Source organism: Garra rufa, chromosome 12, assembly GCF_049309525.1.
Source record: "Garra rufa chromosome 12, GarRuf1.0, whole genome shotgun sequence".
NCBI lineage: Eukaryota > Metazoa > Chordata > Actinopteri > Cypriniformes > Cyprinidae > Garra > Garra rufa.
The window spans coordinates 47952318-47967892 of record NC_133372.1 but is presented as its reverse complement, the minus strand read 5'-3'; the positions used below and the strand labels follow the sequence as shown (position 1 = coordinate 47967892).

General features: G+C 35.2%; 1 protein-coding gene across 1 annotated transcript in view; it reads left to right on the top strand.

The window, feature by feature from the left end:
- LOC141346773 (uncharacterized) overlaps positions 1 to 9680 on the top strand; it is a 71598-nt gene extending 61918 nt beyond the window's left edge. Inside the window, exons 6-11 of the mRNA XM_073851727.1 lie at positions 2086 to 2319; positions 3416 to 3500; positions 4510 to 4729; positions 6151 to 6293; positions 6519 to 6719; positions 8995 to 9680. Coding sequence (XP_073707828.1) covers positions 2086 to 2319; positions 3416 to 3500; positions 4510 to 4729; positions 6151 to 6293; positions 6519 to 6719; positions 8995 to 9108 — 997 coding nt within the window. The 3' untranslated portion in view covers positions 9109 to 9680. The remainder of the gene's footprint in view (positions 1 to 2085; positions 2320 to 3415; positions 3501 to 4509; positions 4730 to 6150; positions 6294 to 6518; positions 6720 to 8994) is intronic.
- Positions 9681 to 15575: the final 5895 nt, after the last annotated feature.

Here is a 15575-nt window from a genome sequence, read left to right as displayed (position 1 = left end):
TATTAGTCAAATGTATATTATTGTTCACTGTGATAAATTATTTTTCAAATATATTTTAAAAAATGTACAAAAAATATGCTGTACCATTAATTGCTGGTATTTACGTTACTCATATCAGAGCTTTCTAGATTTGGAACCCATTTTGTTATGCTGCAATATGCTGGTTCCTTGAGCTGGAAGAGTTCAGAATTAATTAATACGCATGACTGGTTAACAAAACACAGGTTAAGACCTTATCTTATCAGTATGTCAAAACATGCTGAAATATCTATATCATGAATAATATCAAGTGACATACACGTATGACCTTTTATTCATACTGCTGTTTGGAAATATTGTTTGAAAAGACTCAGACCGTGTGGGAGTGTTGGCAGATTTGGCTTGCGCCTATGTCTGATAGACTGTGATTATCCTGAGAGAGGCCCTGCACTGCTGTTGTTCGATGACAGCTGGTGATTTCAGAATTTGCACACAGTTTTGACCCAAACCACCATAATATAATTTCATTCTATTATTTAGTGCTGTCAGCCAAGCCCAAATAGCAGTATCAAAACACTGAATCACTGCCTTTGGCTGCCCAGCGTGTTCATTTTCTGTCCAATTCTCTTATTTGCAAGCTGTATGCAAAGCTATTAGACTAATCACATCTGGAAATCTTGATTACTAAGGCGATAGCAGAAGAGCATAATACTCAACCAGTGCATGGCCTCCTTGTCTCTGATCTGAAGTACTCAAAAGAGGCCCTCATACTCAACACCCTAATAAATGTATAGTCACCTGACCCGCAGCTATAGGCCTCCATTCACCCATGGCCCTGAGGAATTGTGGGAATGCTATTCCTCTTGCCTATCTGAAAACATCCATGAAGAGCGGCATTCTTCAGACAAGCTCACCACATAAGAACCCCTTAGACCCCACAGAGGTCCCTCTTATTTGAGCAGCTTGTATAAGTACAAGCATTTTGTATGTCTATTCACAACCGACAAATTAAATTTGTTTGCCATAAGAAATAAGGACTGTGCAGAATATAGATCAAAAGACCCTTTTATCTTATTAATACAAGCCAGAAGTTTTTAAAAAAGTTATGGTGCTTACACAAAAAAATAAATCCAATTAAATTAAATAGTAGTTTTAAAGAATTAGTTCACTCTGAAATTTAATTTTCCTGATAATTTACTCACCCCAATGTCATCCAAGATGTTCATGTTTCTCTTTCTTCAGTCAAAAAGAAATTAAGGTTTTTGAGGAAAACATTCCAGGTTTCTTCTCCATATAGTGGGCTTCAATGGTGGCCAATGGGTTGAAGTTCCAAAATGCAGTTTCAGTGCAGCTTTAAAGGACTCTACACGATCCCAGTCGAGGAATAAGGGTCATATCTAGCGAAATGATCGCTCATTTTCTGAAAGAAAAAAATATATATATACTTAAAACCAGAACTAAAGTTCACAGACAAAGAACTAACCACACAAGACCTTTCCAACGTGATTGCGTAATGCGTAAAATCATAGATGTGCATCACAGAGCTAATGCAAGATGAGCATTTGTGGTTAAAAAGTAGGGCTGCCCTTGACTAAAGATTTTTCTGGTCAACTAGTAGTCATTTAAAAGTAGACATTTCACTCTCTATAGATATATTTTGTCTGTAAGGCAAGAATACATGGAGTTTCAAAGTTTCGTGCTCAAGTTCACAGAGACCGAGACAGCAAACCCAAAAGGGGTTTAATTATTTTACAAAAGCACAACGTTTCATTGTTATTGTTAGGTGCACACAAATCAACTTAGTCTTTACAGATTCTAAAGATGTATTACTTTCTTTAGAATCTGTATGACCAAAAATGCTGGAGTATTTTAAGAGCAAGGGGGCAACCCTATTAAAAAGTACATACATATAAAACATTTTTTAGAAAATGACTGGTCGTTTCGCTAGATAAGACCCTTATTCTTTGGCTGGGATCATGCTGAGCCCTTTGAAGCTGTATTGAAACTGCAATATGGACCTTCAACCCATTGATCCCCACTGAAGACCTCTATATGGAGAAAAATCCTGGAATGAACCCCCTTGACTCAAGTTATCTGTGTGTCCAGCTATGAGACCACCTCCAGTGAGGACTCCAGTGGTGAGGAGGATCAGGACGAGGTTGAGGAGGTGGATAGCTCGGAGCCTGAGGTGGAGCAGGGAGAGGAGAGTGGAACGGCCCAGGAGGAGGCTGCTGCTACTGGGGAGCAAAGTGAAGGGGTTCAGGCAGAGGTGGCAGAGGGCTCTGAGGAGCCTGATGCTGCTCAGGCTGCCATGAGTCCCCAGGAGGAGCAGCCTGTCAGGTGAGATGGAGGGCCGTGGTGAAAAGAGGGGGCTGGAGTGGCATATTCTTATTGCTTACAAGTAACTCATAAAAGTCCCTATGGCTTAAGTGGTCAATTGATGGGAGTTATATATGTTTTACATTCAGTGGCGTCTCTGCCATGGAAGCCTTCAAAGAGTATTTAAGTAAGATCCACAGGACTTTTTTATTTTGTGCTAGTCCCCTTTACCTTTTCAACCTGGTGTGAAAAGCTCATTAGCTGGTAATATGAGTTGGCTTAACACATTAAAGTGCGCAGTGACCCTTCATGCATGTTTCCCGAGGCAGGAGCCTCTGTTATGAATCAGACACAATCTTGCCTTTTGTTCTGCCCATCATCTGGCAGGAAAGTACAAGTGCTGAGTGACAGGTTTAATATGCCCAGTCACTGGTCCACTGGTCCAAGACTGCTTCACAACAAAGGCTAAAGCATTTAAAGCTATGTGGACATATGGGGAAAACGGAGGGTGTGGTCTTCTTTTATGATTATGAAAACACCATTTTTATTACAAAATGTATAATTTTGGGGTAGGGGAATGTGATAATTATATACATTTTTGATGTTTTGGGAGAGCTGGCAGACAAACAAATCACTGATGATGCTGAAATTATAAACACAATTCATACTCATCAAGGGACAGAATGTTTCCAAAATCTGCATGTGCCAGAAGTACATGAAGATATTTGTGTCATTCAAATTAAGCTGTTTATGCCATTTACTGGAAATATTGGTAACAATTTGCTTGAGAGGCCATAATGAGTCATTCTCAACTAATGTTACCAAGATTCAAATGACCAAACTGCATTCTATTTCATATGTATCAAATACAGATTTTCTTTTCAGGCTTAGGTATGCAGCCAATCTGTATTTGACAATGATTTCATATAATGCGTATGCACATGAAAGACTGATGCATGATTGAATATCTTTTGTAGGCAGCAGCTTTTCATTGTCTCTTTTGGTAAGCAGTTAGGACATTTCTCAGGCTGGAAAAACTGCAGAAATCCTTTCTAATTATTTATGAGTTTAATGTGTTCCTGTGATTTGAATTACAGCTAAATCTGTGTCGTTGCAGTGAGTTAGTTGATAAGAACTTCATGGCTGCTTGTCATTTCCTGAAGGATCGCATGGCTGAGGTTGCTAGCCCAAATAAAGACATGGTAAGCAGTTCATGTTGATTAACTGAACTTGATTTATTACCTTCAATATATACTCAGAAGGAGTATAAAAAAGGGAACAATTCTGTCTTTTCTATATAACATGAAAATAAATGCTCCTCAATATAGATGTGATTTTATAATCTATTTTAAAGGATTAGTTCACTCCCAGAATAAACATTTCCTGATAATTTACTCACCCCCGTGTCATTCAGTATGTTCATGTCTTTCTTTCTTCAGTTTAAAAGAAATGAAGGTTTTCGAGGAAAACATTCCAGGATCTTTCTCCACATAGTGGACTTCAATGGGAGTCAAGGGGTTGAAGGTCCAAATTGCAGTTTCAATAGAGTTTCAAAGGTCTCTACATGATCCAGTCAAGGAATGAGGGTCTTATCTAGCAAAATGATTGGTCATTTTCTAAAAAAAAAAAAAAAATGTATATACTTTTTAACCACAAATGCTCATCTTGCACTAGCTCTGCGATGCAGCTCACGCGCGTTTAGTTCTTTGTCTGTGTACTACAGTTCAAAAAAGTAGGACAGGGCTTTTTTTGTGAAGAGCATTTGACTTTGCTTTGCTTTGTAAACACAGGGTAGGTACTTTTGCCTACGTCACATGTGACCTTTTCAACGTGACTACATAATGCATGACGTCGAGGTAGTGCAAGACGAGCATTTGTGTTTAAAAAGCATACAAATTTTATTTTGTTTTTTTAGAAAATGACAGAGCCTTTCATTAGATAAGAAGCTCCTCAGCTGGAATCGTGTGGAGCCCTTTGAAGCTGCATTGAAACGGCAGTTTGGACCTTCAACCTGTTGGTCCCCATTGAAGTCCATTTAATTTGACCACTTTCCTCAAAAACCATACTTTCTTTTCGACTGAAGAAAGAAAGACATGAACATCTTGGATGACATAGGGGTGAGTAACTTATTATTAGAAAATGTTTATTCGGAAAGTGAACACATTTTTTTAATGTACTTTAGTGAGCTAACTCTTGACTGTTAAATTCCAGAGGCAGGTTCTGATGGTGTTATATCAGGAGTGGTTCCGTGTGTCCAGTCAGAAGGACTCTCAGGCAGAGACGGTCACGCTGTACCTGAGGGAGGTGGGCTACCACACACCCACGCTGCTGCGTTATATAGTAAACCTGGCTGATGGTAATGGAAACATGGCGCTGCACTACAGCGTGTCCCATTCTAACTTCTCTGTGGTCAAGCTGTTACTAGATACAGGTGAGAGACTTGCATGTTCACACCTGATGCAAGATGAACCTAAGAAATATCTACATTTTTAATTAGAATTTTCATTTGTGACCCTGAACTACAAAACCAGTCTTAAGTAGCATGGGTATATTTGTAGCAATAGCAAATAATACATTATAAAGGTCAAAATGATCTATTTTTCTTTTGTGCCAAAAAATCATTAGGATATTAAGTAAAGATCATGTTCCATGAAGATATTTTGTAAATTTTCTACTGTAAATATATCAACTTAATTTTTAAATAGTAATATGCATTGCTAAGAACTTCATTTGGACAACTTTAAAGGCAACTTTTTCTTGCACCCTCAGTTTCCAGATTTTCAAATAGTTTTATCTCAGCCAAATATTGTCATATCCTAACAAACCATACAACAATGGATAACTTATTTATTCAGATTTCAGATTTATAATCAATTTCAATTTCCTGTATGCCTGGTTTTGTGTTTAAAGTAGGGCCCAGGTGATATAGGTTTTTCAACAGCAAGATGACAAAATCTAGAGAGCTGCAAGGCTGCATTTATTTAATCAAAAAATACAATAAAATATTAATATTATGATATATAAGGTAACATTACTGTTCATCTGCCCAAACAGGCATGATTATAAGCCAAAAATCTCAAACGGTCCAAAGAATTGCTGATTAATTGGTTTGAATATATCAGTCCATTGTCTAATTAATGTTTTTACATTTTTAGCAATTTTATATAATTATACAATTATATATAATTTTACAGAATGGAACCAGATGGTGTTTAAATGGTTACTTCACCCCAAAATATAAATTCTGTTGTTCCAAACCTGTAAGACCTTTGTTCATCTTTGGAACACAAATTAATATATTTTTAATGAAATACAAGAGCTTTCTGACCCTGCATAGACAGCAATGCAACTGACACATTCAAGACCCAGAAAGGTAGTAAGGACATCATTAAAACAGTTCATGTGGCATCAGTGGTTCAACCGTAATGTTATGCGCAAATAAAAAAAAAATAACATCTTTATTTAAAATTTCTTCTCTTCCGCATCAATCCTACGAGAGTACTGCGATGGAAGAGAGAAAATTTGTAAATAAAGTCATTATTTTGGCTTTCTATGCTCACAACAAGTATTTTCGTAGCTTGATATAATTAAGGTTGAACCACTGAAGACTATTTTATCGATGTCCTTACTACCTTTCTGGGCCTTAAATATGGTAGTTTCGTTGCTGTCTATGCAGGGTCAGAAAGCTCTCGGATATCATCAAAAATATCTTAATTTGTGTTCTGAAGATGAACAAAAGTCTTACAAATTTCTGGATGAACTATCCCTTTAAATCTCAACTTCTGTTTCTCACTCTCTTTCACTTCAAACTTTTGAATATACCAAAATTCTCTTTCATTGTATATTCATCAGGACTGTGTGAGGTGGATCACCAAAACAAGGCGGGCTACACTGCTATAATGTTGGCAGCTCTTACTGCGGCAGAGAGCCCTGAGGACATGGAGGTGGCTCAGCAGCTACTGAGAATGGGCAAAATCAATGCTCGAGCCAGCCAGGTACACACAGCCAGACACCACAATGTCCTGTACTGCAAAAACACAGAGTTTTGTTACTCATGTAGGCCTGCTGACATTTGTTATACCAGACCACTAAATTTTTAATGGTTTAGCTTGTACAAATTCTTTATGAGTGCAGCAATGAGTTGTTACTTTTTATTTGATTATAGGGTATAATGGAGATTGTTTTATATAAATAAGAGTTGTTTTATTACTTCCCACTAGTCCGGGCAAACAGCACTGATGCTTGCAGTTAGTCATAGCCGGACGATGATGGTCCAGGTTCTTCTGGACTGCGGTGCTGATCTGAACATCCAGGACCGGGATGGATCTACTGCTCTGATGTGTGCCTGTGAACACGGCCATACTGAGATAGCCAAAATACTGCTGGATAAACCAGAGTGTGACATTTCACTCACAGATAAGGTGAGAGAGATACTGATATATTAAAACTTGTGCTAGTGATAGACTACTGAACCTTGACAAACAAGACACAGCATTTACTTTGAGGCCACTAAATTCTTATACTATTCATGAAAACAAGAATTAGCATTTTTACACCACACTAGAAATTTGATTAGCCTACTAGTCTCCATTTGTCAGCTTTTTATTTTATATGTATTTTAGAAAAATACATTGTAAAAAAATGATGTGATTGTTCACATCAAGTCATGGTAACCTAAGTTTTGAACTTAAAGTACAGTGTAGTTGCTTTTGACAGTGTTTGACTTTAAAGTACAATTTAAATTATGTTAAAGAACAATTTTGGTCAAAACATGATACTATGAGCCTCAGTACTTTTACAAAAGAGCCACATGAAGCTGACAAACCATGAGTTGAGTCCTTACTTTATTTCAAGAAAATACAACACTGCCACTCAGTGGTAAAAAGTAGTTACTTCAGTTTTTAAAATGGTTATTTACTTATTAGTCAGTCACTGGTCTAGCTTTTATTATTATTAGGAAAACATAGCTGCTTGTATGTAACTATCTTTCCTAATTAATATATATAAACTACCATTCAAAAGATTAAATTTGGTAATGTTTTATTTATTTTTTATTATTATTTTTTAAGAAGACTTTAATGCTCCACAAGGCTACATTTAGATTTGTAAGATTTTTATTGTTTTTTTTTTTTTTAAAGAAGTCTCTTCTGCTCACAAAACGTGTATTTATTTGATCCAAAGTACAGCAAAAACAGTCAAATTTTAAAATAACAGTTTTCTGTTTGAATATATTTTAACATTTATTTCTGTGATTTCAAAGCTGACTTTTAAGCATTATTCTAATATTCTGATTTGCTGCTCAAAAAACATTATTATTATTATGTTAAGAACAGCTAAGTAGACATTTTTTCAGGTTTCTTTGATTAATAGAAATTTAAGATGAACAGCATTTATCTGAAATAGAAATCTTTTGTAACATTATAAATGTCTTTATCATCACTTTTGATCAGTTGAAAGCATCCTTCCTAAATAAAGGTACTCCAAGCTTTTTAACGGTATACTGTATAATGTTACAAAAGCTTTTTATTTCAGATAAATGCTGATCTTTGGATCTTTTTTTATTCATCAAATAATCCTGAAAAAATGTACTCAACTGTTTTAAATATTGATATAGTAAAAAATAAATGTTTCTTGAACAGCAAATCAGCAAATTAAAATTATTTCTGAAGGATTATTCCTGACAGGAATAAATTACATTTAAAAATAATGTATGTTCAAATAGAAAACAGTTATTTTAAATAGTAAAAATATTTCAAAATGTAACAGTTTTTGCTGTACTTCAGATCAAATAAATGCAGGCGTGGTAAACAGAGGACACTTCTTTAAATTTCTTTAAAAATTTTACAATCTTTTAATTATATAAAAAAAATCAGCAATACTGTGAAATATCATTACTTTTTAAAATAACTGTTTTCTATTTTAATTTATTTTTAAATGTAAATTATTTCTGTGATGGCAAAGCTGAATATTTAGTATTACTGCCATTAATCCAGTCACATGATCCTTCAGACAATTTATTTAGCTGATTTTGTGCTCAAGGAAAATGTTATTATTATCAAAACTGATAACAGTTTTGTGGAAACCATGATATATATATATTTTCAGGATCCTTTAATGAATAAAGAGTTCAAAACAAAAATCTTTTAAAACATTATAAATGTTTTATTTTAACTTTTACTTCTTGGCAAAATGTGCCCTTGTTGAATAAAAGATCAGAAAAATAAATAATCTTACTGACCCCAAACTTCTGAACAGCAGTGTATATATTATTATCGATATTCAGATGCGTTTTGTCTCATTTGCAAAAATGTCTATTAAATCAACTATTTATTACTTCCTAAATACCAATACGTAATTCCCAATATTGTTTCCTTTAAAATAAAGAAAGAAAGAAAAAGAATGCTCCATTAACCATTTATGGGTGTATTAATCTGTTTCTCAGAATCTGACAGTTTAAAACTTAATCACAGGTCTGTTCTTATAGGGTCACAAAGAGCTAGAAGTGTCCACATAAGAGAAGAAACAGCATACTTACATTTTTTTCTCCATTTCAAGCTCTGCAATCACAAAAGGATTGACACAAATTAGGGAGATCCCAGTGTGGGCAGGTTGTGAGACATGCTGCCATCCTCGTAAACCACAAACATGCCTTTGAGCATGATTTACATTTCATTTCTTTCCCTCTATCACTAATAGGATGGACACACAGCTCTGTCGATCGCCATGAAGGCTTCCCACTCTGAGATTGTTGAACTTCTGACAGCTCGTGCTGATCCAGCCACGGTCACAGATCCTACAGCCCCGCTCTGAGTCCAAAAGCCTTGTCTTCATGTCCAACAGGTTCTGCCAGATTCATCTTTCTACTGCCTCAACCTGACTCGCTAACCAGGCCAGCAGTCAACAATAGAGAGACAGTACTTTCCAGTAATTCGCAGATTCTCTGTTTGAGAAATGGCCAATGAGAAATGTACTTCCGTACGCCAATCAAAGATGCCATGGAGGGTGGGCTTCCCTAAACTCCCCAGAAGGTCCCCATTTGTCCTGAAGCACAGCTACTGTAGCTATTTAGCAGGCATGGTACATTGTTACATGTTTTGGCCTTCTATTTTCAGGTAATGTGACTATATTTTTGTTAGGCAATCAAGCGTAATCTAAGAATGTTATTGAAGAAGTGATCAGATACACACTATATTTATTTTTTATTGCACTTTTCTGTAACATTTCCCCCAAAGGCCTGTCTTATAACCTGATGTGTCTTCCTATATGAGGGTTTTTGGGTCAGGCCCAGTACAGAACCATTCCTTGCCTTTACAGGTGGATCAGGGAAAGGAGTTTTACAGTCACACAATTGTGTTGCCAGTATTTTTAAACCCCAACAAAGAGCCAAGCACTGAAAAAAAAAATAAAAAAAGAAGAAGAAGAAAAAAACTTAAACTAGTTTATCCGAATATAAAAAAATTATGAAAATTTACTCACCAATGGATCCTCTGCAGTGAATGGGTGCCGTCAGAATGAGAGTCCAAACAGTGGATAAAAGCATCACAAATGCACAAGTAATCCACTATTTTAAAATAATAATTCATCCGAATATGAAAAAAGGATGAAAACTTACTCACCTTCTGACCATCCAAGATGTAGATGAGTTTGTTTCTTCATCTAAACAGATTTGGAGAAATTTAGCATTACATTACTTGCGCACCAATGGATCATCTGCAGTGAATGGGTGCCGTCAGAATGAGAGTCCAAACAGTGGATAAAAGCATCACAAATGCACAAGTAATCCACATAACTTAATCTACCAATTAACCGTTGGTAGATGATGTGTGTTTGTTTTTTAAATTCAAACCAGTGAAAAAGTCTGAATCTGGCGAAAAATATGCACATTATTTACTTACTGTGCAAAACAGTTCTTAAAATGTCTTAACGGATTTGTTTTTATGCCGCTTTTCACTTCACAAGATGTTACTTGATGGACTGAAGTCATGGGGATCACTTGTGGCTTATTGTGATGTTTTTATCAGCTGTTTGGACTCTCATTCTAACGGCACCCATTCACCATCCATTGGTGAGCCAGTGATGTAATGCAAAATTTCTCCAAATCTGTCCTGATGAAGAAACAAATTCATTTACATCTCGGATAGCCTGAGGGTGAGTACATTTTTAGCAAATCTTCAAACTATTCTTCTAAAATACCATTTATCTAAATGGTTTAAAATCTTTCTTTCTGTCCTCTTCGCCCAAGAAAAAGAGAGTGTGAAATATTTATATAACTTCCATAACAAATTATTAAAGCAAGCCGTCCTGAGTTGTCCTTTATAATTTATTCAATGTCAAAGTTTACCATATACTCTAACCTGCTGCAATATTAACTTCTTTACAATTTCACATCCTGCAAATTGTATATTAAATAAAGATTTACAGGTTTCAAGATCCCCTGCAGACAGATTTAAGCAGCACATAATAATGGACTGGACTGGACTTGCATTATCTGTACATTGTGCCTGCTTAAGACTTCAACCGTTGTGATGAAGAGATATGTTTAACGACAAATCAATAACAAAGCTGGACAAAGTATAAATCTATATATGTATACTGTGCAACAGTATCTTGTGGGAGGTGCTGTGAATTAATACCCTGAAATGTAATGACTATTTATTTCCAATTCTATATTTTTGAGTATATACAAGTATATGCATGGATAAAATATTGACTTAATAAAAACATGCATTTTGTATTTGTCTCTTCTGTGTGTGTTTTTTATTTTATTTACTTACCTAATAAAATTTTTAGCATGCAAGTCCTAGAAAGTGTTGGAATATCCACATTTGTCCTGAGTAACTGATGGATTCTGACTTCCGTTTAGGTGCTCTCGCGTTCCGGTCTCCATAGAACGTTATAAATACGTTAATTTGACTAGAAACACCAGCGATCGGAAATGTAAACCATTCCAGTCAAGCGAGATTTCCGCGTTCAGGAAAAAGGTGGATACAGTGAGTCTGTTATTTTGAACTTTATATAACATTTTATTGTTTGGGTGGCTTCAGAAGATGTGGAATAAAGTTCTAATGTCTTTTTTGGAGCTTAAAAGTTTTGCATCTCATTGATTTTCATACATAAACAACGGAAAGAAAGAAAGCCATACAAGTTTGCAACAACATGAGGGTTATATAAATAACGACTGAATTTTTAGTTTTGTGATATCTGGGCTAATTTGAAGGGGACATATATCAAAAATTTGACTTTTTCTGTGTTTAAGTGCTAAAAAGGAATCTCCGGTGCATTTACCAACCCAGAAAATATGAAAAAGGACAACCCAGTAATGTAATTTCGGTATGCCTTTCTGTGTGAAAAAATAATCTGCATGTTTCCACCCATAATTTTTGCAAGTGATAACAGTGTACCAGTTTCAACGTCATGGCAAAAGTTTAAGCAAAGCATGCTAACTGTTCTGTTTTTGGCTGCACAGACGAGCACAGAACACTATTTAGAGTCAAGAGAGCAGTGGATGTATTGATTTATTTACTGTATATTACGCTACTGCCACACAGATCTAATATAAACATGCAATTTCTTTCCCAGCTGTTTTCCACCTTCACAGACATAACTGACTGTTTTTGTAACTCCTGTGTTTTTAACATAAACTTGTGTGTATTTAACAGTTTAAGTGCAGTAACACATGAAAGAGAACTTAGTTTAGTACTCGCATGCTGTGTGACAGCTGCTTTCTGGTTTCAAAATGGCTGTACAATCAATTTGCACATTGACAATGATAAAAAATGTTTCTTGAGTGCCAAGCATATTTGACACGATAAAGACTAAAGATTAACGAAAGGTTAAACTCAAAATTTCATTTTAAAATATATTATAATATTTCACAATATTACAGTATTTTGAAGTCTTTTTTTTTTTTAGCTTATTTCATGTAAAACTTACAAACCACAAACATTTGAATGGTGTATTTTTAAAAGCATGCACTTCCAGGAAGACTTTAATGAATTTGCTTACTTGCACATTTTTGGAAAGTTATTCTCAGTTTACAGGAAGTCGAAAACATCAACACCAAAGTCTATGTACTTGTCACACCCCCTGGACTGTTTGTGTTGATTTCTCCCTCATGTGCCCATATATGGCTGTTCCTGTTTTCTGCCCTCATTTAGTTGTTATTAGTTAATCAGCATCACCTGTCTGTCTCATTATCAACTCTTTATAAGTTGTATTCAGTTCTGTGTTTGGTTGTCTGGTCTCAAGGTTATGTGTGTGTCTACCCTCTGTTGTATTACCTGTTTGGATTAAAGTAAAGACTTGTCTCATGTAAAGGCCTTTTGTTCTTGTACGCCTTCCTTCCTCACATGGACTGTGACCATACTAATGCAAATGAGTAATTTACATAATGCACATAAAGAGCCACACTGTATCTGAAATATTATGCACCAAGAAACTATGACGCATGTAAATAAGTTAAAACACACACTACATCATACATCACTTTTTGTTTGATAAGCTTTCAGACCTCACACCCTATACTTCACTATTATTTTGCAGGCTACTGTATATGCAGTATTCTCATTGTGACTGCTACTGTACTTTTTCTTCATAAAACTTTGCTTTTTTTCTCCTGATGTGGCTTATATTGGGACTCTGCCTCAGCTCTTCACTCATCCACGCAGGTAATGCAAAATAGGACATTTAAGATGTGAATGTAATCATGTTAACAAAATTAATTATGTTTGCCCTACAGCATTTAAGTCTTAAAGTGTTCCTTTAAAATACTATTTTATTTGTATGATTTTAAATTCTATTGAAATGAACAGTTGAAATGCTGCAGTGTCTTCGTTTTACGAGTCCAGCCTGTCCAAATTCATTATTAATGAATACTACTGGTGACGTTTGTACAATTCTAAGGGCTGACGGAAACATTTCAGGTTCGCTTTAGTTTGCTACCCTTTGTATAATTTCAAACATTAAAGTTTAGTGTAGTGTGCTTTTATTAAGTGTGACCGTTTCTTTGTGTGTGTGTGTGTGTGTGTAAAGCAGATGTCAATACTTCATGTATCATAAGGACCTCTTTGCCCAAAACATACTGTTTGGAGCAGAAGGCGGATAGTTTGCCAGTCATTGCATCAATTGGTTTAGGTTTTGTAAATATAGCTCTCAGTGTTTCCTGCTGCTCCGCTGATTACTGTAACAATGCCAGTCTGCCTGGTGAGTAAAATGCTTCTAAAAATAAAGATTTTATTTACATTATGATAGATAATTGTTGTATATTTAATAGATTTATTTTATTAAATGTATAACTGATTTACAGAGCCCAACAGTGCCCCAAATGCATTAAAATGTGACTCATGCAACAGCATGACAGATAAACAGTGTAATACTCAAGTGTCATGTGTGGGAGTCCAGGACCTCTGTCTTGATACAGGTATGTTGTCTTATTATTTTTCTGTTTAACTACTGTGTGTTTTACCATTAGATTATATGTGAACTATGCAAACAACTTACCATGTAAGCTTGTTGACCTCTTAGTCACTGTTTAAATTGCTTTACAAGTTATCTTTCTGCAAAGCTTGGGTGACTGTATATTAGGAAACAATAAATAATCTATGGTGTTCCACAAGGATCAGTTCTCAGGCCATTTTATTATTAATTTTTGTACTAATGACACTGATGTAATGACAGAGATTATTATTATCTGTACATTTTATGTGCTATTATTTATTTGATTTACAATTTATTATTATTGCATAGTATTCCATGTGCTTTTTGAAAACATTCATATACAAAGATTAACTTATTTTTCAAATATTTTAGTTTCAACAGGTACTGCAGGATTGCTCATTCAGATGTTTTTTCCTTCCCTTCAGAGTGTTAGACTCAAGGGTTGTGTTTCTAGAAATCTTTGTGGACCTTCGTCCATCACTAAGTTAAACTGCATTAGCAATTTAGGTTACCCAACCATCGAAAATGCAGAATTCAGACTTCTTCTGATGGTCTTTATTACTGTTTTTTTCCTGTAATTTTAATTATTATTAATGTATTTTGGAATGTTTTGAAAATGCATGCAATCTGTATACTTAAGTCTTATGTATATAATGAATTTTGTATAAAAATGTGTGCATTATCCAAATTTCTTTTCTATGATTTTGTAAACATTATTAATCGACAAGTGTAAAGACATTACATGTCTAAAAATGAGGATGCTTTGACTATCCATGTGTTTATTTCTGCGTCCTCAGTATTGTATCATGCACGATTTAACAGTTATTAAATATGTCTTGAGTACAGGAAATTTACTTATTGGTATTTCATCCAGTGTTTAGTGTAAAAATAGACCATTTTAAAATTCCCAAGGTTGTTAAAAGCACAAGTTGACATAGATGGGTATGTGGTAAACAGAAACTACAACAAATCTATTTTTTGCATTCCCATTTGGCTCAGTACAGTAGCATAAATACTGAGAGATTGATTACTTTGATAAGAGAAGAGAAAGCTGTTAAAATTTGACTCCATCAGAATGTATTAGAAACACTCACGCAGCATTGTTAACCAGTTTTCTGTAAATTAATGCTAAGGTACAAAACAAACAAACATTTTATTGTTTGGGTGGCTTCAGAAGATGTGGAATAAAGTTCTAATGTCTTTTTTGGAGCTTGAAAGTTTTGCATCTCATTGATTTTCATACATAAACATGCAGAAGCTTTCAAAATATCTTTTTTGTTCCACAGAAGAAAGAAAGCCCTACAAGTTTGCAACGATATGAGGGTTATATTAATAATAACTGAATTTTCAGTTTTGTGATATCTGGGCTAAGTTGAAGGGGACATATATCAAAAATGTGACTTTTTCTGTGTTTAAGTGCTAAAAACTGGTCTCTGGTGCATTTACCAACCCAGGGACAACCCAGTAACTTAATTACTGGGCCTTTCTGTGTGAAAAAAACAAGCCGTTCAGATTTTCCTTCCCCCATGAGGTAGAAAGGAGATCTTATTATAATATTACAGCCCCTTAATCTGCATGTTTCCGCCAACGGTGCCGCCATTATGTTTTCGCAAGTGACAACAGTGTACCAGTTCCAACGCCATGGCAAAAGTTCAAGCAAAGCATGCTAACTGTTCTGGTTTTGGCTGCACAGATGAGCACAGAACACTATTTAGAGTCCCAGCCTCAGATTAGACAAGAGAGCAGTGGATTTATTGATTTATTTAGTGTATGTTACGCTGCTGCCACACAGATCTAATATAAACATGCAATTACTTTCCCGGCTGTTTTCCACCTTCACA